Source organism: Ambystoma mexicanum, chromosome 4q, assembly GCF_040938575.1.
Source record: "Ambystoma mexicanum isolate Mex_15411 chromosome 4q, UKY_AmexF1_1, whole genome shotgun sequence".
NCBI classification, from domain to species: Eukaryota; Metazoa; Chordata; class Amphibia; order Caudata; family Ambystomatidae; genus Ambystoma; species Ambystoma mexicanum.
The window spans coordinates 950,454,112-950,480,118 of NC_090928.1; the positions used below are offsets into that span (position 1 = coordinate 950,454,112).

At 46.8% G+C, this 26,007-nt stretch overlaps 1 protein-coding gene across 1 annotated transcript in view; it reads left to right on the plus strand.

Moving 5' to 3' along the window:
- The window catches only part of UTP25 (UTP25 small subunit processome component), a 379,991-nt gene that overhangs the window by 36,704 nt on the left and 317,280 nt on the right, over positions 1-26,007 (plus strand). Inside the window, exon 4 of the mRNA XM_069608503.1 lies at positions 8,502-8,702. Within this exon, the coding sequence (XP_069464604.1) occupies positions 8,502-8,702 (201 nt within the window). The remainder of the gene's footprint in view (positions 1-8,501; positions 8,703-26,007) is intronic.

The window sequence follows — 26,007 nt, forward strand, 5'->3', positions numbered from 1 at the left end:
GGCTTCACATAGCATTGTTCCTAAGTACATAGCGATATATGGTTACAATATCACTATACTGTGATATACATTTCATACAAGAATGGGTATATATGGGTAATATGGGTATAGGCCCATATTACCATATGTATCATTAATATCAGTGTGTATAGGCCCATATTACCAAATTACTGAGAATGCAAGAAGACATCCAAGGCTGAATGATGATGTGTTATTATAAAGCACTTACGCTTAAGTGCTTTATATAGAACAAATATACATACAACATCCCCCAACCTATGTTGGTACTCATTTGTCGACCTTGGAAGTATGAAAGGCTGAGTTGAGGTGTTTAAGAACAGACTAAATCAGGGAATCGCCCCCTGATGCTTGCCTGAAATAAACCTTTAATGAGTCTAGCAATTATTGTATAGAATTGCAGAAAGACAAATTATTATTATTATTATTCTTTTTTATTTAGGGTCACTGCTCAAGAGGCCTGAAAAGAGAAAGCCTGCCACTCCAGAAACAAAGAGCCACAGCCAGCCCGGGAGCTTAGAATAAAAGGGGTAGGAAGTTGCGACCCCCAAATGACATCCCTGGTCAGGACAGCAGCCCTAGTCGTCTTCGGTTACTTCTGTTTTCTCTGGTTGACTTGCTTTACACGCCAGAAGCCTCACCTTTTTATGCAGTTCCAGCACACGCTCCTCTGCAATCTCTCTCAGCATTTTACAGAAAAGGGCGTTTGGCTGTCCAATCAGGACAGCCAGACCCCCTTTGGGAGCTGGTCCTATTCAGGCACTCTGGCAGACAAAGGACAGGGGGGTGGAAGACTCCTCCCCCACTTCACTTCTGCCTGCCCAGACACCCTGAAGCCTAGGCGGCGATACCTACTGGTTCCGCCAAAGCAAAAACACACACAGACCTCCCCCTCCCAGAATGGTAGAAGAAGAGCGATCAAAGAACAACCACGCTAGTAATGGTGGACATAGCCTGCGGTATAAATAAAACACAACAGTTGGTAGAACACGTTCACTGCCATCAGCCATAACTAGGTTATTGTGTAGGTGGCTAAAAAGTCACAGGAGCAGAGAGAAGGGGGGATATACCAATCTCTCAGACTATAGAATCTTAAAGGAGGACTCAGGACTCAAAGGGTCCCCAGCAACACTGCCCATAAGGAGCTGTGTGCTGCAGTAGGAAAACACAGATGCCTTTATTAGCTATGGAGCAGACAGACTCCAAAGTACAGGTAGAAAACAAAGAATAGAGTTAAAAAAGACAGAGCCCAGGAGAATGAATGAGTGGGATGAAGTACATGAATGATAAATCTCCCTAACACTGAGTAGTCAGGCTTATCCTTTGGAGTGGAGCGCTGCTGGTATGGAAGATCAACGTATGCACATCGATAACCAAAGAAAGCATCGGACACTGGTACACTGAAAGAAATATACACTTTATTAAAGTAACACAAATCTCTATCCAGTTTAAAATAAGTATCTGAGCACACATAACACAGATGTAACTAGTGTAGGTATAAAATCTAGTAACTGTCAATGAAGAACAGTCTCATCCCACAACTGCTAAAGTGATGTCACTAGCTGGTGACATCAGCCCTATACATATAGTCGAAAGTGGGGGCAGGGCGAGGCGAGATGACCTAGACATGGAAAGACATTGTACACAGTATCCTTGACCCTCTAGCACATAGAAACATGAGTGATTCTAATGAACACTACACTTATAGATGGAAGGGTTTAGTGACCGAAACAAACACCACAGGGCAAATAAGAGTTCTGTTGCTAATCAGGAGGACTGCATACACTCACAGATCCAGTTCAATCACAGGAGTGTTAAGAAAAAGTATAGATAAAATCAGGAGCACCACACAGTTAAAGTAAATCTATATAAGTAGTGCTAGTCACCATGGCCCTTAAAATTCAAAGGCAAACAAGGATACGTTTGTAACAATAATAGTAACTTATCCAGGCAGTTCCTAATACAGGAAGGTGATGCAGGAATTAACAAATATAGTTAAAATCGGGTGCATGAGCTAAAATTCTCATCTTTGGTGTTAACATCCAGGGGACCAGAGGGAACCAAGGAATAATGTCACTGTCTGGGTAGGTACCTGTTAGTTATTTCCAGAGCAGTTTAAGGCCTCAACGAATGCAGGACAAAGTCAATGGCAGTTAGTCTGGTTCTCTCCACAGGTGCAGAGATGGCAGCAAACCCCACCAAAGAATACCCCCAAGGAGAGCTCCAGAGCCAGGTGGGAGATCCATAAACCTCAGGACACAATACAGCCCAGCAGGATTTTATCTTCTGTTCAAGTCAATGGCGAATCGTGGTTTGATGATACTCTTATGAGACCCCCACCGAAGCATTGCACATTTGAAATATTTTATTGTAGAGTTGGCAGTTCATCTTCTACAAAGGTGCATATAACATTAGATAACACACAAATTGTTAATCACTCTGAACCTGAGCCAAAAATATAGATGGACACAGTGTCACATATGTTAGTGCATATTATGATTTATTGTGCAGTATTAGTATACACGTGTTTCGATCCAATGGGGTCTTCTTCAGAGCTGATGCATACGCAAGAATATATTGAATCATAACCAGGTACAAAGGGATACATACATGGAAAAAACATACATTCAAATGCATCCAAAGCACAATGCACAGCATGATAAACAATTGCCACCTAACAGGTTGTTGCAAACAAAACAGATTCAAAATCACGATAAGGGGCCAAAGCAGTAAATATTTTAAACCATACCGTTTGCAAAGATGTCGCGAATGGTGTAGCAGGCGAACGGAAGGATGGCAGGAAAGAAAACAAAGGGAGGAAGGGAGAAAGGGAGGGAAAACGAAGAATAATAAACAAAACTTGGTTGACGTGTGATGGTCTAACTTTCGATAGACCTCCAATTGTTACGGGAAATCAAAATAAATTAATGATATTTTGAGTATGCAGGGTTTGAAATTGCTAGGAGTAAGAGCTACTTGGCTCCTTGTTATAGCTAAAGGGAGTGTGGTTAGCTTGACACCAAGAGCTACCAGGAGCGGCTACACTTGACTCCTCTCTGGCAAGTAGTGCCAATCCCACAAATATGATATTAACTGTTGTTTTGTGAATGTGTTTACTGGAGAATAAAGGACCCACTTAAGGGACATTTAAAGCATATTTTATAATAGGCAAATGGACAAGTTAGTTTGCATCTTGTGCTCCTGTTTCATTTTGCTGCACGCTACGGACTTACTCTTGGTTCCCCAGAGGAAGCTCCTGCCTAACGGGTGCTGCTTTTTGCTCCTGGTCAACCAATCCCAAATTTGACCCCCGAGTATGACTCGTGATTATTGATAAAATCACCAGTAGGTGCTCCCACTCTACCGAAATTTCACCACGAAAACACTGAATATTCCATTTTAGTTTAAAGAGCCCTTATCTCAGCGCCAGTTCGGTTGTCTTTATATATGGCCTGGCCTGTAAGTAGTTTGCCTGCTTTATAGTCTTAGTTGATCTGTCCCTGAACCAAGGCCAGGGATCATTTGCCTTTCTTCAGTAGTTACCCGTTCCATTTACAGGAGAAAATGCAGTTCACCTGCAAGGGTTGGAATATGGACTGGTCAGTGGTAAAACATTGTATACACCAATTGATAATAGTTTCCTGGCCCAATAAGCTTAGAGATAAATGGTGGATATGAACATGACATGTTTCATTAGACATTCAGTTAACACATGATTGTTATGAAACGGTTGCCTGTGCCATAAAGTAAAACTAACCTAACCCACAATGCCATGGAATCTGTTGATATATGTATAGTGGGACTCATTCAAGCGCTGTATTTTCATTAATGACGTTGTCATAAATAGTGAGATGCTGCAGTTTGTCAAATGTCGGGAAATAAAAAAATGAAATTAACACATGGTATCATTACGTCTTACTAGTCAATCCAGGACAAGCTTGATTCTAGAATGAGAACTTGCTTGAAACGTACATATATAGCGGGCACAGTGACGTGAGGCGTATTGTAAACAAAGGGCTCGTCCTACTGGAAGGCAGGCAGTTCCGGCACGAGCCAACACTGACGTGTCGTGTCCTTTGTTAGCTCTCGCACCGTGCACCAGCTGGGCCTACGATGAGGGCCCCCTACTGCTTTCTTTCTCCGCCAGCAGCACCGGCAAGGGGGAACATCACACTGGTGACGAGATAACAGAGCGGAGCACGCACGCAGCTGATAGCAGGCCATAAATCAGCCCGCACAACACGACACTGTCGAATATTTGGAAAACATGGTGGGGGTACTGTTAGGGAGAATTCTCAGAAATGTGCGAATTCCTCTCTACCTTAGAGACCCTCAACAACTTTGCTGGGTTTTGAGGAATTTTTAACCGGCAGGAAGCGAGGGAGGTGCCCGAAACCCCTTGTGCTTAGTCTCCTAGGAGACAGGGATGCAATCTTAGGTGATTGGCCGGCTGGCTGTCCGGCAAGGACAGCCACCCGCTGGGTGACTGACAGCTAGGCTGGAATGAATAGGAGAAAGCAAGGCTTTTTGGCTTGGAAGGCAGAGTCGACCACTGGACGAAGGAATCCGAAGAAGAACTTGAAGAGGATGCCTGCTGCAACTCCTGGACCGTAGGTTTGCCCGGTGAAGCCCTGCTGCTGTGCTGGAACTCCAAATTTGTATCGACAGAGAAGCCCCTGCAAGGGCGACTTCTCCCTTTGAGTTGGTGAGACAAATCAACTCCAAAGTAAGCCACCTGGACATCCTCTCGGAGCTGGTTGAAATTCCACTGCAGTTGCTGTTGGAACCGAATAGCGAGGGAGAGGGACACCAGATTGTGTATGTTGCTTTTAAGCTGGCCTAGAGCTCCAGGAGGAACCTCCGGTCTCCCAGGAAGCAGTACTGACCTAGCCTGAGCCCCCTCAGCAGAGTGCGGGACCCCAGATGCAAGGAACGCCCATCTCGACAGCCAGGAACCATGGTATTTCGATTTGCAGTAGACGCAAGGAGCTGAAACACCGAAGGGCCACTTGTTTGAAGATTAACGGTTGCGGTCGGTGATGGCCCATTGCAGTGCAGAAGTCCCCAGACATCCTCCCTCTTGTCCCCACGATTGAGGCCTAGGAACACCAGGATCTGCAGAGCTGCACAGGAACAGAGGTCATCTGCTGTACTTTTCTTCAACCTAAAGGTACTGTAAAGTCTGAGAGAACTTACCTCTTGTTGTGCTACCTTGCTTGTCCCCTTTGGTGACTTGGCTCGGTTGCTCTTGAGTTGCTTGCAGCTTCTTTACCTCACAAGACTAATCAGCTTGTGGCCCTACATTGATTTCTTCTATTCTACAAATATTTTTCAAACATTGTGAAAGACTTTTCACTTACCTGCACAAAGTGCATCAGCTCACCTTGACTTTTGCTAACATAACATTGGCTGGCCTGGATCCCTGAATGACTCTTCTCTCTCTTGCTTATGTCTTTTGCTTCCTTTCAGGAAAGGGTTAACTGATTTTGCATTGGGTGGTTATTTTGAAAGTACTTACCTGCTTAAGGATAACTGTGTGAATACTTGTTTTATTCTGAACTCTCTTTTCTTTGACTCTCCTCTAAAGAATATTCTAAATCCAACAGTAATATATTAATGTCAACAGCACCCTAACTATTGAAGTCACCTGAGGGTGTAGGTAGTGCCTGTATACCATCCCAAAAGGGTATTTGCTGATTTAGACCACTAGGAGTGTATATTTTTGGAGTGTATTTGTGCTGTTGCTTTATATTGCTCCCTTCTGAAGAAGGGGTATTCTAACTGACTGATGAATAAATTAATAATTGTTTAATCAAGAAACCTTGTGTGTAAGAGTTTATTTGAATACTTGTCACTGTGAACCTCTGTGTAACTCCCCTACAGCTCACATTGACCCCTCTTGAGATAAGCCTGGCTACTCGACTACACTATCAACCTGTGTAGTACAGACTTATACCAAAGGTTGGGTTCCTATTGCCAGGAGGTCAGGGTTGTTGTAATGCACCCAAAGGGTACTGCATACAATCTTGCCTAACACGTACCAACCCCCACCAAAATAAATAAATGCACTACAAAGGAATCTCAAAACCCAGCAGCACAGTGGATGCCACTGTAGGAAAAAACCTTCCTAAATCAAAACCAAGCAGCACAGTGGATGATGCTGCAAAGATACTGTACCATCCAGGGAAGAACCTAGGAGCTGACAAGTCGGTGCCACACCAGTGCACCAGCAATCACAGGTGTGGAGCGGCCGAGGACAACTCGTCGACAGACTAATCCGGAGATGACAATGGAGAAACAGTGACGGATGTAGGGACTGGGAGAACGAGGAGGAGGAGCAAAATCCATGTGATCTTAGTACTTGATCACAGAAGCACTGAGCCGAGAAAGAAACGGAGAAGGCCCAAATGCCTTGTGTTAATACAGGGCCAAGCGACACTCGTGACGATAGACACCAGAGAATCGGTGAATGGGATGCCATCGACAATGTTGCCGACACTGCGTCCTTGACTTGACTTCAAGTCTAAACGCGCCTGTTCACCTACAGAAGCAAGATGCCACTTCCAGTGGAAATACATTTCAAAACGGAACTAAGCAGAGGCGAGACGGTCATCAAATCGAAGATATTTCGTCAATGCTGGCATCGAATGCCTGCTCAGCGGGGATGCAGCTGAAGACCTGAGACTGATCTGGTTCATAGCGATGTCACAGATTCAACGGACATCACCGACGACCTAGCGAGGCATCGCCAGCAGCATTGGATGTTTGAAAGGCAAACTTATAAAACTTCACATCGACCCTATGGTAATGCCACGGTCGGTACGCCATAGCAGAACTCCATTTCACTAGAGACCTGGTCGCAAAGGAGTTATAGGAACTTGAAATGGCTGGCATTATTGAACAAGTCACGGGACCAACGCCCTGGGTTTCGCCTACGGTGGTGACGAAGAAATTGAAGCAACCGGGTAAAGTAAGGATTTGCATTGCAGTATGACTTTAGGAGAACTCCCCCAACAGGTAAACACTCAAAAGAGCAGCTACAAATGATCAACAGACAGAATCAAATGTATTAGCTTCCCTGAGCTATTCAATGCCCCTCAATTTCAGTCCATGACATGGCAAGCAAGTATCTCAGAAAGGAGGCATGCTTTCAGGGTCGAGTGCCCTCATAATTGAACATAACCCTTCTAAAGGTCCTCTATAGTTTTTGTGGATTTCAAAGGCCTGAAATAGTGGTATCTATTTGGCAGGTTTGCTTTAGATCATGTGAACTGGAGACTGGCATGATAGCCTGATGATTGTATATCATCTGCGCCTAGGCACCTCTCGGAGCGTTTCACAACGGCTCATATCGGGAGAGTACTACGATCAGATGATGCCTAATTGTTAGCCCTGCCACGGTACAAATTGTGGAAATGTGGAGGAGTCTGTTTCTGTTCTTGGGCTCTGCATGCCTTCAACGAGCTCTCTTTGACTTTATGGACCATCCCCTGCTTGGCAAGCTTCAAAACCGCTGTCAAGACCCACCTTTTCAATAAGGAAGTAGACTAGTTATCCCTCTTAGATGACCTGTTATGTACTTCTTTTTGTTGTCTGTATGTATTTTGTTTAATGTGCGCCCTGAGGCCTTCTGGTGTGTAGCGCGGATACTAGAAATAAAGTAATCAGGGATTCAAATAAAGATTTGTTGAGCAGGAGCTGAAAACGGCTCCTTTGTATCTGGGATCATTAACCAAATTACACAATAAGAGTGAAATACCTCCTGTTTAATGAGCCGATACCTAGCTTGCTGCAAATCGAACTTCCACATGAGATGCAAACTATATATTTTTGCTACTTTTGCATATAAGGCATTTAGTTATTGAATGTCCTCTAGATGTATCCTAATACTACTTTTATACTCATTCACGAACAAAGTTATTGTCACGCAGGTGTTTTGTATGGCACCAGTTGGCCTAGGAATTTGAAAAGTAGTTCATGATTTCAATTTGACAATGCTGCATCTCCCAGCCATTTCGATCCCTGTCAATTGGACTTTCTGTTGGACTCTGTAGTTAGCCAGTGACTTTTCAATATATTTTATTTGGTTAAGATCGTAACTCGATACATGGTCGGTGCACAAAGGGGAGAGGGAAGGAGGCAGGTAAAATAACAGAGAAATGTGTATTGGCCACTGTGTTGTGCATACTGATTTTAGGGACCATAAGCATTTCGAAATGTGTGCATTTTCAGTGACTTCCTAAAAGTCAAGCAATCTGTCTTAAGTCTGAGCAACAGTGGGAGGTTGTTGCTAAGTAAAGGTACATTGATGTTGGCGCCATCTACCCCCAAATTGTATGTTGGATGGTGGGAGACAAGCATGCGCCTGGAAGCTGACCGTAAGAATCTGCTCGGCTTCTACATCTGCAGCATTGACCATCAAAATCTGTCTTGTGACTCAAGGGTTCCATGCATTACGAACTTATTATTTTTTGTTTTTCCAGATGGCGGAAACACAAAACCTGCCCAGGAAGAAGAGGATGAAGATGATAATGAAGATCCAAATCGTGATGAATCATCTGAGCACTTTACAGACTTGAAACATGAGTCCAAGTTTAGTCTGGAGTCTAATGTTATTGAAGATGGGGATGACCATAACCATGAAGCAGAAAGTGACATGGTCTCTCACATCACTGACACAGAAGGTAAAGAACGTTTAGTGTGCCCTCGAATTAGCATACTTAACCATGTAATACATTTGAGGCTGGGCTTTTCCAGTCGGGGGTTTCAAAAAGACAAAAAATAACCCAAAAAAACATGGATGGTATATTGTGTGCAATTTTCTTTCAGCCGTATCCCTTATGGATTTGATTAAATTCCTAGCCCTAATGAAAATTATTCAATCCGACTCTATTTTGCTAGTTTCAAAATAAGCATGCAACTAATAGTACGGCCCCTCCACTGTATTGGAAAATGTTAAGAAAGATTTTACTTTTTGCTGCCTTCCCTCAATAAGACACCAGGCACTATTTTATTATTATTATTTTGTTTTTTTTATTGCTATTCTTTTAAACGTTTTGGAGGTATGTGAAGCTTTATCTGTTTGGGGTCACTGATCAGACCATATCGCCATCAGCACAGAACTCTTTTTCTCCATTGTATAGTTCTTTCTTTATTTGTCCTCATACAGCACCTTCAGTCAAGTGCTGTAAGGACACTTTGTGTCCCTGTAACTTTGTTTAAGGCACTTTTTGGTTACTTGCATGATGTGTCCAGAATGGGCTGGTGGCTGTGCATACCATTACAGTGTTTTCTTTTTTCATGTGCACTTTTGCCTTTTACTGCTTAATGTCATGTAGAGTACTGTTAGGGAGAATTCTCATTTCTGTGCTAATTCCCTTCAACCTTAGAGATCCCCAGCTCTTTTGCTGGACTTTAGTACTTTAACACTTTTATCCTGGAGTGAGTGAGACCTTTTGGATTCTGTTTTTTCTGTTGTTTTTGGAGTCTGACAAATTCCATAGGCATCTGCTTTTTTGCATGATGACACACAGCACCTTCAGTGAGTGTCACAGAGAAATCCTTTAGATTTCTCTTATTACATTTTTTTTTACATTTATTTATTGGCAAAAGTTTACAGTACACCCATGTTGTAGGTACATTGTATATTAAATATTCACAGACACAGTTCTCGTTTTATGGTTATTAACATCCTGATTAGGCATAGTTGCATAACATATGTAGTGTTGTTTACAGTATTAACGGTTTGGTGTCTGATTCATGTCCAATATAGGTGACCCTGGGTTACTATCAGCTTGATTAAGAGGTAGGTGTGAAATTCAGTTCATACACTTTTAGGGTGAGCATGCGTTGATAGGAGTTTATATAGTCCTCCTCACATGTTTGAGTCCAGACGAGTGCGTTTAGCCACAATGGGAAAGTTGGAAGGGAGGGATGTTTCCACCACTGAAGGATACATTTCGAGGTGATTGGGTCCTCCGACGTATTCCATATCTATGACAGTAATCACCACAGCTGTGCTGCTTCGTAAAATCTTTCTGCGTCCTGCGTCGATGACGTCGATACGCCGCCCTCGAGGACCTCCTCTGATGGCCGACGTCACTGGATGTTATAAGTAGGACACACAACGCCCGGAGCCTCAGTTCCGTTTTTTCCGCGAACGTGTTCGCTTCGGAGATCTCGGCGCGCCTCGACTCTTTGGAGTGTCTGTTCTTTCGGTTCTTCAAACCGTTTGTTTGTGTAGTAAAAGTCCTTTGAGATGTCTACCTCTTCTTCCACCCCGCGTCCGGGCTTCAAGAAGTGCGGGGACTGCGGGTCCAAGTTGTCGGTGACGGACTCGCACGACGCCTGCCTCTGGTGCCTCGGGGAGGCCCATGACACGGATGATTGTGTCGACTGCCAGTTGCTTACGTCCAAAGCCTTGCGGGAGCGCAAGAAAAAACTGTCGGTCGGTAAGGTGTCCAAGCCCCGGACGTCCAGGTCCACAGGGCTTTCGACGGACGATTCGAGGGGGGACTCTCCGCATCGTCGTCAGAAGCCCAGTGGGTCTCGGTCCCGGAGTGAGTCCCGCCACTCCTCTGCCTCTTGGAGGCATTCCCGGAAGCACCGTCATCGGTCACCTTCCCCGTCCTCATCCGAGGACTCCGCCCGTCGGCGGGTCGCTTACCCCAACAAGCATGCGATGCAGGAGGAATGGGCTTCCTTCGGTAAGAAAATGCTAGCGATTCTCGAATCGCAGGGCACTGGTCCGTCCGCGCCTCCGAGTGGGTTCGGACTAGAGGCACCGCTCGTACGCCTTCGGGCTCGGGTGGTCGGCACGATTCGCGGGAGCGGTCTCGCTCGGACAAGGGGAATCGTTCTAGTCATGCCCGTTCCAGGTCCCGGTCCTCGACGCGCTCGAGACCGTGTGAGCCTGTGGTGTCTTCGAGGAAGACTTCGGCGCCTGTGGTGCCGAGGTCATCGAGGGACTCTCTCGAGGCTCCGCCTCCAAGGAAGTCGTCAACACCATCGGCACCCAGGATGTCTAGGGACACGCTCGGGGCTCCGCCCTCGAGGCCTGTGTCGACGCTGTTGGTGCTGTCGGTGCCACGTTCAGCGTCAACGCTGATTCACTCGACGCCTTTCAAGGCTGATTCGACGGGGGTCCCCCGGGGCACGGTGGAACCCCCTAGAAAGGCTCTGGCCAAGGTCAAGCATGGCTTTGTTCCCCATTCTGTGCCAACTTGCCGCCATCTTGAGTACATTTCGGAGGTGGATGAGGGCTCTGATGATAGCATGGTTCCTGATACGGTGCCAGATGAGATTCTCTCGGGCCATAGCCAGATGGAGGACCTGCGTCAGTCCCTGCACGACGCCAGTGGTCTGGACACCTCTCCGGAGGTGGAGTTTTGTAGACAGGAGCCTGGCACCAATGCCGACTCCTCGTACAGGCGCCTTATGTCTAGGGTCACCGAGTACATGGGGTGGTCTGCTCCCCCAGGGGATTTTCTTCAGGAAGACCTCACGGATATCCTCGACCAAGGTCCACCAACTGACCCAGTACTGCCGTTCCATATGGCTCTACAGAGGAGGGTGGCGGCGTCTTGGACTGCTCCGAAGAGTCTCCCGGCAGTGGGCAAGTCTTTGCCGCAAAAATACCACAAAGCCAGTAGCGACCCCTGCTACTTGACCAAGCACCCCACTCCGGAGAGTTTGGCGGTGCAGGCAGCTACGGCCCCATCAAAGCAGGCGTCGTATCCTACCATCCCTCCTGATGGGGATGACGAGCGTTTTGATGGTTGGGCGAAGAAAGTTTGTTCTTCAGGGGGTATGGCTCTTCAGGCGGCCAACTCCGTATGTGCCTTGTCATGTTTCATGCACACTCTGTGGAACTGTGTTTCCTTAGCGGCTGAACATATTCCCGAAGGGGACGAACGGGATGGTTTTCTTGCTATGGTCCAGGATGGCAAGGATGCCATGTGTGAGGCCGTTCAGTCAGGTTTGGACATGGCAGATTGCGTCAGCCAGTCCACGCAGGTTTGCATGGTTGCGGAAGTCAGGGTTTGCTCCTGATGTGCAGGCCCGGCTCCTCAACATGCCCTTTGACGGTGAACATCTTTTTGGCAGCTAGGCTGACGAGAGCCTTGAGAGGTTGCAGACCTCCAAAGCTGCAGCAAAGTAGTTGGGCACTGCAGTTCGCCAACCTCTGCCTTTTCATCCTAGGGGACAGCAATGGAGGGGAGGTTCCTTTCGTTATTACTCATCCTTTGGTAAAGCGAGAGGAGCTGCCAGTCAAAGGGGCCACCATAGGTGGAAAGCAGGGTACTCTAGGTGCCAAGGCCGCTCGGGCAGTTGCCTCTTTGCCCTCAGGCAACACCGCAGCCGCTTCAGCTCAGTCATGAGGCCATGTCCCATGGTTCGCCGGATGGGGGAAGGCTGGCGCAGCATCTTCTCTAATGGCGTGCCATTACTTGAGATGTGTGGGTTCTGGAGATCATAGCCCATGGCTACTGTCTTCCCTTTCGGCAGAGGCCTCATGACAATCCACCAGGGAATCTCTCGTTGCAGAGTCCGGATCCGCTCCTTGTACAGGAGGTTCAAGCCCTGCTGGAGAAAGGCGCCATAGAACTGGTGCCTGTAGCGGAGATGAACAAGGGATGGTATTCCCCTTATTTTTTGATTTCCAAGAAAGACTGGGGATTGAGACCCATCATGGACTTGCGCGGTTTGAACAAACTCCTCAGGAAGGACAAGTTCAAGATGGTTACTCTTTCTCAAGTCCTCCAGGCCCTTCAACTTCAGGACTGGTTGGTGTCTCTCGACCTCAAGGACGCTTATTTTCATGTGCCGATCCATCCAAAGCACAAGAAGTACCTGAGTTTCGCGGTTGGCGACTCGCACTTTCAGTTTCGGGTCCTGCCGTTCGGATTGACCTCCGCCCAAGGGTCTTGACCAAGCTCATGGTAGTGGTGGCAGCGCATCTCAGGAGAGGGGGGAGTCACGTCTACCCCTTCTGTTGGAATCGAAATAATATTATGCCTCCTATCGCAGTAATTGAATGTGTATTGGCCTAGTCCAAGTTAGGTAATAGACTCTGCGGTAAGGTCTTGACCTTAACGAAAAGTAATGTAGGTCGCCATCTTGGATTCAGCTGCCATTTTAGGTTCTCTTGTAATGTGGAAGTCACCCTGAACATCAAAATGGAGGCTGAATGACATTCTGAGTGAGATTCTGGCCGTTGTGACCTCCGCACACAAATAATTAATATGCTTGCAGGCCACTTGTCGGGGTCGCGAACTGAGACCTTGTCCTATTACTGACCTATGTGTAAATGAACAACTTTATCAGCGGAACTGATCAAAATGCATACGTTATAAGATTGACCTGGCAAGGAACCCTAGGCCTGATCCCAAGAATAGTTAACCCGCGAGGGGGTTGGCCAAGGGCTGGATAAAGGATATAAAAGCCAAGGATATAAAAGCCAAGTATTCCAAATGTACGGTCTCTCTACTAATGCATCGAACCCTCGTTGAAGTTCGTTACGTTACTCTGAGGGCTGTTTGTCAATTGACTTTGGTTACTGTTGTAGCTTTTAAATAAAGCACTTGTATGTCCTTTGTAACCTGTGTTGGTGTGTTACTTTTGAGCTTCCCAGCCTCATATCAATTTTTATGTTTTCACACTACCTGGACGATTGGTTGATCAGGGCACGCTCTCCCGAGCAAGTCCTGGATCATCTGTCCGTCACCTGCCACTACCTCCACAAGCTGGGCTTCTCCCTCAACTTAAAGAAGTCCCACTTGACGCCAACTCGGAGGCTCCAGTACATCGGAGCAGTGCTCGACACGTCCCTGTGGCAGTGTTTTCCTCCCCAGGTGAGGGCTCATCACATTCAGCAGATGGTGCACAAGTTTCAGCATGCCCAGAGTCTCCCAGCGTTCGAGTTCTTGAGATTGCTTGGCCTCATGGCATGCTGCATTCTTCTGGTGCCAGAGGCCAGGTTGCGGATGAGATCTTTGCAATGGGCACTCAAGCTCCAGTGGTCTCAGTCCTCCGGCAGGATGTCAGACCCTGTTCAGGTGCCGTCCTTGGTCGCCCAGGACCTTCTGTGGTGGGCCGTCGAAGACAATCTGATGAAGGGGGCTCCTTTTTGGCTACCCTGGCCGCAGGTGACGATCGTGACGGGCGCATCCCTCACGGGATGGGGAGCTCATGCCAACGAGTTGACAGCCAGTGGTCGTTGGTCTCCGTCGGAGTCCAGACCCCATATCAATCTGTTGGAGCTGAGGGCCGTCAGGCTTGCCCTGAAGGCTTTTCTGCCGACTGTGCGAGGAAAGAATGCCCTGATCCTGACAGACAACACAGTGGCCATGCACTACCTCAACAAAAAGGGGGGGAGGGGCAGGGTCACTTCCTTTGTGCAGGGAGGCGATGCAGCTCGAGTTCTGGGCCATCCAGCAGGAAGTTTCGATCTCGGCGGTTCATCTGGCCGCAGATGAAAACGAGACGGCGGACGCTCTGAGCAGGCAGAGCGTGATCTCTCACGAGTGGGAGTTTGCTCAGGAGATTCTCCTGGAGATCTTCGCCCTTTGGGGGACCTCTCAAGTGGATCTCTTCGCCTCCAGTGTCAACCGGAAGTGCGAAAGGTTCTGCTTGCGGGAATTTCCTCCAACAGGAGCCTTAGGAGACGCGTTTGTGGTGGAGTGGTCATTCCCGCTGCTTTACGCTTTTCCTCCAGTCCCCGTCATCCCGCAAGTGCTGCGGATGTTACGAAAGTTCGGTTCCGGGATGATCCTCATTGCTCCGGCATGGGCCCGGAGGACGTGGTACTCGGACCTTCTCGACTTGTCCATCTGCCCTCCACGTCGTCTTCCCTACTGAGACGATCTGCTCTCACGGGAGGGGGGTCAGGTTCTCCATCCAGAGGTCAGATCCCTCAACCTTCACGCTTGGTTTCTGAAAGGTTGAGGTATAAGGATTGGGACCTCCCTGAAGACGCGATGGAGGTGTTGCTTTCGGCCAGAAGGCCCGCAACAAAGTCCCTGTACCGTTGCCATTGGAGAAAGTTCTGCGACTGGTGCAGGGTTAAGAATGTGGATCCTTTTTCATGTGACATTCCTGTGGTTCTGTCTTTTTTGCTTTCTTTAGCCCACAGAGGCTTGCAAGTGGGTACCGTTAAAGGTTACTTGGCGGCGCTGTCCATATTTAAGCACTCATCTGAAGAATGTTCTTATTTCAAAATCCCTTTAATTTCTCAGTTTCTGAAAGGGCTCGCTAATGTGTTTCCTCCATCACCTTTCCAGGTGCCCGGTTGGGATTTGAACCTTGTCCTCCAGTTTGTGATGGGTGCTCCGTTTGAGCCTTTGCATTTGTGCCCTTTGAGACTGTTAACTCTGAAAACTGTATTTTTGGTTGCGGTCACTTCCGCTCGCAGAGTGAGTGAGTTACAGGCACTTTCAGTTAAGCCACCCTTCACTGTATTTCATAAGGACATTTAGGCCAGAAGGTTATTCTTCCAGCATTTTATCCTTCTCCGCATCCTGGTAAGGAAGAGGAGAGGCTCCATAGGCTTGATCTTAGGAGAGCTTTAAGCTTTTATATTTCACGCATGTCCCGAGTCAGAGTGGACGATCAACTCTTTGTTGGTTACGCTGGAAAGCGTTTGGGACAAGCTATGACTAAGCAGACTTTGTCTCTCTGTATTATTCTGGCAATTTCTGAATGTTACCACTTGGCGGGTAAGGACCCACCGGTCGGCTTGCGGGCCCATTCTACCAGGGGTATGGCTGTCTCTACTGCCCTACAGAGGGGTGTTCCTATTCGTAACATCTGTGATGCAGCCACCTAGGCTTCGGTCCATACTTTTGTACGTCACTACTCCCTCGATTCCATCTGTGGGCAGGATCTGGCCTTTGGCAAGGCGGTCCTTTGCTCCGCAATTTGATTGGGCATTCTAAATTTCTATATTCTAAATTCTTTTCCCACCTCCTTGCATTGGTTCTGCTTTGGGAGTCTGTCATAGATCTGGAATACGTTGGAGGACCCAATCCCCTCGAAGAACAAGTTCCTCTCTTACCTGGTAACGTTCTTTCGATGGGATGGTCCGACGTATTCCATATCACTCCCTCCCTGCCTTCCCCGCTACAGAATTTCTTATGCGATTGCAGCTTACGTTTCCGCAAGGCTTTGTGTGGTCAGGCTGGCAGAAGACTGGTGCCACACGTTCTCAGGGAAAAAACTACAACTGAAGCTACGGGCGTCGTGCGTCCTACTTATAACATCCAGTGACGTCGGCTGTCGGTGGAGGTCGTCGAGGGCAGCGTATCAACTTCATCGACGCAGGAAGCAGACGCTGAAAGATTTTCCAAAGCAGCACAGCTGTGGTGATTACTGTCATAGATATGGAATACGTCGTCGGACCATCCCATCGAAAGAACGTTACCAGGTAAGAGAGTAACTTGTTCTTCTTTACCACTATACAGATTACATTCAGAAAAGAAGACTTTCTCTTATTGCTGGACTTTCCCCATACACCAAACACACTGGTCGGATCTGGACCAATGGTGGTACCCACAATTTCAGGAATTGCTTGCAGGATCCTATACCAAAAGGAGCTTGCTGCATGTCCAAAACGTATGTGGTCGGCCGCCTCGGAGTGACATCTTGGCCAAGTATGTATCGAGTGTTGGTTGAGCTTATTGAGTCTATGGGGAGTGTAGTATAATCTATTTAGGAGTTTGTATTGTATGCAGTGGAACCTGAAATTAAGAGAGACCTTACGTGTATGAGAGCATATATCTTTCCACATGTCATTGGAGATTTCAAGGTCTAGTTCATTCGCCTATTTGCCTTGGACTCTAAGGGGTTGGTCAGGGGTTTTTGCTAATAGAATCTTGTATAGTGAGGAGACCATACCTCAAGCTCCTACGGAATTGGCGATGTAGTGTAGTTCTGGTGTGTCATCTAGGTAGCACGACCACATTGCTCGGACCGAGGCCCGGAGTCTGTAATATTGTAACAGTTCCAGTGCCGACCCAGAGTGTCCAACCCGCCATGTTTGTGGAGTAATAAATTTCCCCTCCGGGAATAGGTTGATCAGCGCCAAGTATCTTAATGTCTGCCAATGTTGGGACAGCGTTCTAGCATGCGTGGGTTCAAGCCCAGGATATCCCCAGATAGGGAGCCACTCATAGTAAAGGCGCAATTCTGATAAAGGGCGTAGTATTCGATCCCATGCTAATAACGTGGCAGCAGTGGGGTCCAGTGGTGAGTCGTCCCTGATAGTCCGATGTAGGATCGGTGTCCTAAGATTAGTTTCGCCTGCCACCAACCTTTCAAGTTTGATATGAGGGGGACCAGCGGAGTCTGTATACCAATGCAAAGCGTATTGAGCCTGTGCTGCTATTCAGTATAGTTTAAGGTTGGGGGCGGTGAAGCCACCTCTTTCATAGGGCAGAGTCATATGTGCCCACTTTTTGTGAATCGCCCCGGCATGCCATAAAAACTGTGCTCATGTATTGTGTAGTTTATCAAAATATCGCTTTCTAGGCCAGACAGGGACATTCTCAAAGATGTACAAGAGTTTCGGGACCAGAATCATTTTCACCAGTGACAGTCCTGCCAGTGTGAGCGGGAGGCAGTGCCAACTGGTTATTTTTGACTCAACATACCGTTATGCAGTAGTGTAGTTGTCAGTTAGTAGTGTTGATTTAGAGCTAGATACTTGGACCTCTAGATATCTGATTCCGTCCAGTGACTATCGGAGGGGGTATTCGCATGTGGGTTGTTGGGTTGACATGGTAAATTGGAATATCTCAGGTTTACTGTAGTGAATAGTGAATCCGGAAAAGGTCCCTATGCAGATCACATCCCTCAGTATGGGATCCAGATTTGTGGACTGGTTTATGACATATAGCAGCACGTCATCCACATATAGCGATGTTATCTCAGGATTATCTTTCCTTCGTATCCCCCTACAGGCGTGTTGTGCTTTGATGTAATCCGCCATCAGTTCGATGACCAGTGCGAAAAGAATGGGGGAGAATGGGCAGCCTTGCCGGGTGCCTCTACTCAGAGTGAAGGGAGCAGAGGTTTGAGAATTAACCAGTACACTCGCTGTGGGGCACGTGTGTAGCAGTTTGATATATTTAATCATGTCTGGTCCCACGCCCATCTTTTCCAGGACCACCCACATATATTGCCAGGAAACCATATCAAAGGCCTTTTGAGCATCAAGTGTGATAGCCACCGCCATTGCCTGTTGGTCGATTCTGGACAGTACAAGAAAGAGTCTTCTGATATTAAGAGATACCGACCGTCCAGGGACATTGTGTATTAGATGACGCATGAGTGGAAGAAATCTATTTGCTATTGTTTTCACGAATATCTTAGCATCTATGTTCATAAGTGACAGGGGCCTATACGATCTGCATTCAGTGCCAGATTTACCGGGTTTCAGGAGGACGGTTATGATTGCTTCACGCAGGGAAGGTGGGAGAATAGACTCAGATTGATTCAGTCCAGACCTCTAGCAGGAGCGGTGCAAGGAGCGCTACATGCTCTTGGTAGAATTCTGGAGTGAGGCTGTCCTGTCCGGGGGCCTTGCCTTTCGGAAGTTCAGTTATAGCCTTTACTATTTCTTCTAGAGTGATCGGGCTATCAAGGCTATCTTTGGTCGAGGGGCTAATGGAGGTCATGTGGATGTGATCAAGCAGAGCAGGTATATCGTGTACGTCATGTGGTTGGTCTGATGTGTACAAATCACTATAGAATTTGGAGAAGACTTCGTATTTGCTGATCTGCCCACTGCAGGGTGCCCTGATCGTCAGTGAGACACTCTTTGGGACCGCCCTCCATCCGCTCTAACAGTCTAGCCAATGTCCTCCCGGGCCTTTCACCTTCCCCATATTTCTTTGCTGCAGCTGGGCGTGAGAAGTAACGTATTTCTCCAATTCCTCCCGTGTCTGTGCTAGCTTAGCAGGGGTTGCCACTGTTACGCATTCCTATTCTAGCCCTTTGAGTTTGGCTTCAGAGCAGTTAAGATCATTTCTAATCGCCTTTAATATGCCCGCCTCCCTTGATATAGACATGCCCCGTATGCACACTTTAAAGGCCTCCCACTACACCCCGCCGACGTGTCTTGTTGTGTGTTGCATTCGAAAAATGTCTCAATATCAGATCAGATTTCAGTTTTGAATGCTATATCCGCTAAAGCTTCCGATTTGAAATGCCAGGCAATGAGGGCGGAGGCGATCCCAGCCCCATAGATAGCGTCACTGGGGCGTGGTCCGATTGCGTACGGGTGAGTATATCGGCATTCTCAACTTTACCTATCAAATCGCCTGACGTTAAAAACATGTCATTTCGAGATGAGCTATCGTGTACTGATGAATAATGAGTATCGCCTCTCTTGAGCATGTAGAATTCTCCAGGAATCTCGTAAACCCAGTGATCTCATGTGCAGATGTAATCTTCGAGACGCACGTGACTGGGCCCTTGGTGTAGATCCCGTTCTATCCAGGTCAATATCTCTTTAGATTTCTCTTAAGGTTTCAATACCTTCTCTGGGATGAAATACTGTTCCCAAGATTAATAAAGTGAAATTGACTTTACTTACCTTTTTCCTAGGTAGGACCAGCACACCCCATCTTATGGTGAGTGCTGGGGGTTACTTAGTAGCCCCTTTTCCTACTTACTCGTAACGTTTTTTACGTTGTAACGTGTTTGTTACTCTCACAACTTGAAATGACTGCTGGCAGTGGTTTACATTTCCTACTATTGTGTTTTCTACCGCAAGCTGAATTCTCAGCTGCAGGGTAGCACCCATGGGTGACCATTGTGTCAAAATGGGCCGGTCTTCTTTTTTTGCCATTTCTTGTTTGTGAGGTCTTTCTTGGGTTTTACTCTGCTCGCCAAACCAGGTTTAACCCTTTTGTTTGTTTTTGCCTTTGGTGGGTTTCCTTACTGAAACCCGCCTCTGGCACCAGTGTGTCTGGCAGGGCAGGAAGCGAGGGAGGTGCCCAAAACTCCCTGTCCTTAGTCTCCTTGATTACCTGAAATCATCCCATGATTTCAGGTAATCAAGGCTGGCTCGCACCCTGCTGTGTGAGTGACAGCTAGGCTGTGCATGAATGGGAGAAACCTGCATAAAAGGCGAGGCTTCTTGAACTGGATACTCGAACCGCCTCTTGTTGTAAAATGCAGGTAGAAAAAGCAGAAGTTGTGCTGTAGTTCCTGTTAAATTCTCTGAACCGGGAAGCTGAAGACAAATCGATCAGTGGAACCAAAACTGAAGAGGATGATGAAGGAAAAGCAGCTGAGACAATTTCCAGCGACCGCAGAGCCTGCTGTGTATCCTGAGCTTGTTGCAGCCCTTCCTTCCAATCGACCTGGGGACTCTGAAAATGACGACCCTGACCCAGAGTCTGGTGAGACCCACTAGACTCAAGAAGAACTGCATTCTGAGACATCCCACGCTGTGCTGTGACCTTGTGGGGCTGCAATACCTCAGTACCCTGGGACCTCGAGCATGGTCTTCCGAATCTTGCTGAAACTTCGTGGACATCCTGCTGGATCTCCAGAGACACAAATCAAGTCCAAAAAGTCCCCAGAATGCTGGACCTTTTGTAATGTCGAGAATCCAACCATCGATATTCTGTATTCTTCAGTGCTCTTGCAAAAGGCGCCAAATTCACAGAACCGCATCCAGCCCCAAGGAAAAACTTGCCTAGAGCTTTCCCTGTTGATCCCTGCTGCAAAGTTCCTTCTAAGGTCCTGTTTTCAGTCACCATGACGAGTAATCCACCGACCTGGCTTTTGGCTGCAGATCCTGAAGTTCTGCTTCTGCAAAATCATCTTCTGTGCTGAGGTAGTGTGCTGACTTGGGTATGCATTTACCTTTAGTCTCTTGTGATTCCTGTGTAGTTGTGGGGTGTTTTCTGTGATTGGGAGGCCTCTCATCCAGTTCACCCAATCCCACTGCTGGAATCCTCCTATGATGTCTTCTGTGAAGCCCCAGCACCCTCAACTAACTCAAGTAAAATACTCACCTGTTTGAACAGTCTTTCTGAGGAACTCTGAATTTTTGCTACTTATGAACCTATCCTGGCACTGCCTATTGGACACTAGACTCTAGTAACCCCCCTTCTGACACTGAGAACACTCATGCTCCAAGAATAAGGGAAATACTTTTTAAAGGATTGGGCCTTTTGCCTAGAAAAGAGAATATGTGTTTAAGTTAATTACTTGTAAAAGAGTTGGTTGCTAACTGTAACAGATTTAACAGTTACAAAAGTTGTTACTTGAATGTTGAATGTGTGTTGCACTATTCTGAAAAGTATATGTAACATCTTTCTTTCCTTAGAAACTGCTTAGCCGTTCTAACAAAAAGTGGATTTACGGGTATATTACTCACCTGTGATTTGATTGTGCCTCTTCCCAAAAGTAATGCTGTTGGTTTCACTTTATTATTCCTGTTAGGATAATTGTATGAGTGATCCCCAACTGGGTCTTGCTTCCCATGACTTGCTGTTAGCCTGTCCAGAAGAAGTCTGCATTAGGTTTTAAATAACTTTGAGTCATTCATAAAGTGGAAAATTGGGCATTGCTTTCCCTGGTCTGTTTTAGACAGACACAAAAAGTGTCTTCGGTTTATACCAGCCCCAAGTTGCTGATAGCTCCCCGAAAAAGTATATGGGTTTTACTTACCTTGAGTTAGCTGTGTGCCATCCAAAAATAAGTTACAAGAGTTACTGCTTATCCCAATCTGTGTTTCACTGATCTCAAAAGCACCTGTAAAGGAATAATACATCCTTAGGTTTTACTCACCTAGTGTGTGTTATCACAAGAGTATTTATAGGTTTTTACTGTACCTAGAATAAGTGTTTCACTATTCACAAAATGTATACTTTCCAGTTGACTGATTATGTAATTTGTTGCTGAGCGTTACGGTACAACTGGTAGGGTCTACTACCCGTGAATTACTGAATGTAATCTGAAAGTAACCATTGTTTTTTACTTCCCAATAATAGGTGTGACCTGTACTGAATGTGTATGAAAAGGATTGACTTCCCTAGAACTACTGTTAGGTGTTCCAAATAAGGTTATATGCTTTGGTCTGTGTACCTTCAAGCATAGCGTTGTGTTTTTATAATTGTGGTTATATATAATGTGATAATACTTCTTTCCCTCAAGATTTAACTGGGCCTACTTATATTTAAATAAACCATTTATTTTACAATACATAGTGTTTCGGTGGCTGCTCTGTCTACATTACCCTGAACTCAGGCTTTACAGCCTTATACTAAAAGTGGAGTCTTGTACTGCCTCAGTTGAATGGTTTTACTAAGCCCTTGGTTGGACTTCAGAAAAACTGTCCTAACACTCTGAAGTACATTTGGTATAATTGTCAGGATGATTCGTCTTGGTTTGTTGTCTTACTCTTGACCACCAACCTTCTACTGCATGTTACCGTGGGGACAGTCTCCTTTGTTCCACAGTATACTACTACTTCAACCACTCCATGGGACATCCACTGACCGTGTATACACCACCACAGTTCAGGTACTTGTTGTACTTCTACAATTTGGTACTTCAGAATTATTAGGCATATAAAGACAAGCCACTTCAACCTCTACAGGTAGGCAAGAAAAGGGCAGCCTCTCTGCCTCTTCTGTTGTCTGCCTTACTGCCACTCCGGTACATCTACTACTTCTTATGCAACTTAATATGTCAGAATTGTAGGCATTTAAAGACAAGACACTTGGACGTCTACGGGTAGGCAAGGCACTCTTCTTTCCTATACTTCAAGAAAGGAGCAGCCTCTTTGCCTCTTCTGTCTGCCTTTTTGCCACTTAAGTACTTCTACTTGACCGTTTTACAAGTACCCAGCTCCCTTACCCAATATTGTTCACACCTTCTTGGTTCCAGTAACTACCCTTAAGCTGTATTGCCACTCTTCCAGCTTCCGGTAGTAATTCCACACTTGTATCAGAGGACACTGGATCTTTAACAACCTCGTAAACCAGATGGATAGTTTTAATGTCGAAAGGTTTCGCCTCTTGGCTTGGGATGCTTGTTATTTTAGTTTATGAAACAACTTCAGGACTTCAAGAATAAATGTTACAACTACTGCAAGTTTCAGTCTTCAAAGGAAAACAAGGATTCGGTGCATGCAATCACTCTTTCATTTAGATTTTGTACTTAGAGATGCCAGTGATTATATTTCTTATTTAATATCACAAAGACTGTTTCCGACTCCTGTAAGGAAATAGTGTGTCACACGCCACGTTCCTTTGATGCTGTATATTCGTGTAACATTTGTAGAAGTTAAAGTAAGGTTTTCGTAGTGGCTATAACAAGCGTTCCTCTTTTATGGGAGACACGACCACTCCAGCAACAGGATATTCTGCGATAATGGATTGAACAAGTTCTCCTTCCTACGCGTACGATATATTTTATTTGTATCGCGCTCGTACACAAGTGTTTCAGAGCGCGACAAAGCAAGGGAGGGGAAACGGGACAGATACAAAACAACGATTTTACTAGGCCCAGTGACGTTGAGAACGTGCAAGTGCATGGGAAAGGGAAAGGGGGCAAGTGCATGGAAGGGGGAGAGTGGAAAGTGCGGAGCAGAGGAGAGACAGATAATAATAAAAACAAATAAAATAGATAATGGAGCAATAAACAGGGGTAGTGCCGCCACCACGTGGCAAGTGTTGTGCTTACGACAGCAGAACTGGGTAAGTCTGATAAGTGCATGAAAGAAGAAAAAGTGGGAGTGGGGGACTGTATGGGTACAGATACAGTCCAAACTGCAAGGGGTGGCCGGGAGGCAGTGAAAAAAAGGGTGGCAAGGTGAGCAGGTACCTGGGCCCAGGGGACAGAGGGTGGCCAGGTGCACAGTGCCGAGACAGTGCAGATCAGCAAGGGAGAGGGGGAGCAAAGGCAGATGCAAAGAGGAAGGCCTTGAGGTGCTTCCGGAACCAGAGATGGTTCTCCTCAAGTTTTAGAGTGGCAGGGAGGCTGTTCCAGAGGGAAGCCCCCGCCGTAGACAAAGATCTACCCCCAGCTCGTTTCTTTGAAAAACGACTGACACTGAGGGAGTTAGAGTTAGAGGTAGAGAAGCGAAGAGCTCGAGAGGGGAGGTATTTGCGGAGGGATAGCTGTAGGTATTTTGGACCCAGGCCCCAGAAAGCATTGTGGACAATGCATAGGGTTTTTAATGTAAAACGTGCATCCACTGTGAGCCAAGGGAGAGATTTCAGAGCTGGAGAGATACGATCCCAGTGCGTGAGGCCAAGGACAAGACTCGCAGTCCTGTACTGGATTAGTTGCAGAGGGCAGAGATTAGAGGCAGGTAGATTTAGAAAGAGGCTGTTACAATAGTCCAACCTAGAGAGAATCAGAGCTTGGGAGACAGTGAGCTTCTGGGGGAAGGAGAGGAAAGGACGAGTACCTCTGAGGAGGTGCAGAAGGAAGTTTGACTTTTTAGAGACCTCAGAGATGTGGGCGCAGAAGGAAAGTGTGGAGTCAAAGATGACCCCGAGGTTCTTAGTCTCACAGGTGGGATAGGAGGAGGGCCAAGCAAGGCCGGCCAGAGAGAGAGGGGAAAGGGATGGAGAAGGTGTCGAGATGAGGCGGATCTCTGTCTTGCTGGCATTCAGACAAAGATCATTAGCAGCACACCAATCTTGAATGGCAGTTAGGCAATCAGAGATGAGAGAGCGAGAGGACGTGGCCGAGGGCAGCCTGAAAATGAGTTGTCAGCGTAGCACTGGAAATTTGAGCATAGAATGGCAGTGCAGTGGGCTAGAGTTGCCAGGTATTGGTTGAAAATCCAGGGCGAGAGGTTAGACCCCTGGGGAACACCACAGGTAGAGAGGAAGATAGAGGATAGGAAGGACCCCAGTTGGTCCTGGGAGGGTCGATCAGAGAGGAAAGAGGTCAGCCAGGCCAGAGCCTGATCACTGATACCCAGGTTCTCACGGAGACGGTTGAGCAGGATGGTATGGTTGACCGTGTCAAAGGCAGAAGAGAAATCGAGTAGGATGAGGACAGAGGGAATGTTGGTGTCAAGATTGGAGAGCAGATCTTTGTGGATGTTCAAGAGAGCAGTTTCCGTGCTTCTGGCTGTTCTGAAACCATACTGGTGGTCATGGAGACAGCCAACAGAATCAGAATGAAGGTTAAGCTGAGAGATGGCCAGCTTCTCAAGGAGTTTGCCCAGAAAGGGATTAATGGAGATTGGGCGATAGTTAGCTAGACAGGAAGGATCAGTTGTGGGTTTCTTTAGGAGAGGATGCATACGGGAGTGTTTCCCTGCATTATTACTCTGACTAATAGTGCATTTGATATATTTCCGTTGTTAAGAAGAACTTCCATATCGATGAACAGTTTATACTCAATTTAAACCTCATGTAAGTTAATTCTGAGATGGTAACAGTTACCGGCAAGGCTTGTAAAGGGAACCTGAATGCCAAGCTTCACTCACTGGCTCCAGGAACACTGTGGTTGCGGGCTGCTTCACGTTCCCGACTTCAATTGCTACTACTGCTTCTGGCACTCTTGGGACCCACACCGTTCTGCTGCACAGGTGTCTGTGGTCTGTCCATGTTATTAGGCATCTCCTTCACTCCTCAGTTCCTCAGCTTTCCTTCTGCTACAGGCCTCGGGCTTCAGCACGGTCATGGCTCTGCAATCACTGCTACTAGGCGCACATGGGGAAAGCTCCATTCTCAACACGTCTTCCTCAGTGCAGCCACAGCAATGTAGGGATTGAGGACCCTCTCAGAACTTGCCGGTGAAACCTGCTGTCTGAACGCTCTGGCCTTCTTTCTGTGGTTACAGTTCCTCGTGAATTGCCAGCCTTGTGCTCTGCTACTACTGCTTCTACTGCCAGCCTTCCAACTCATGTTCCAGTGCCTTCTTCCTCTCCTCTCCTGCTGCAGCCTGTTATGCCTCACAGGTTTGGCAATTGGCTTCAGGTGTAAGCCACTGACTTCAATTGCCTGA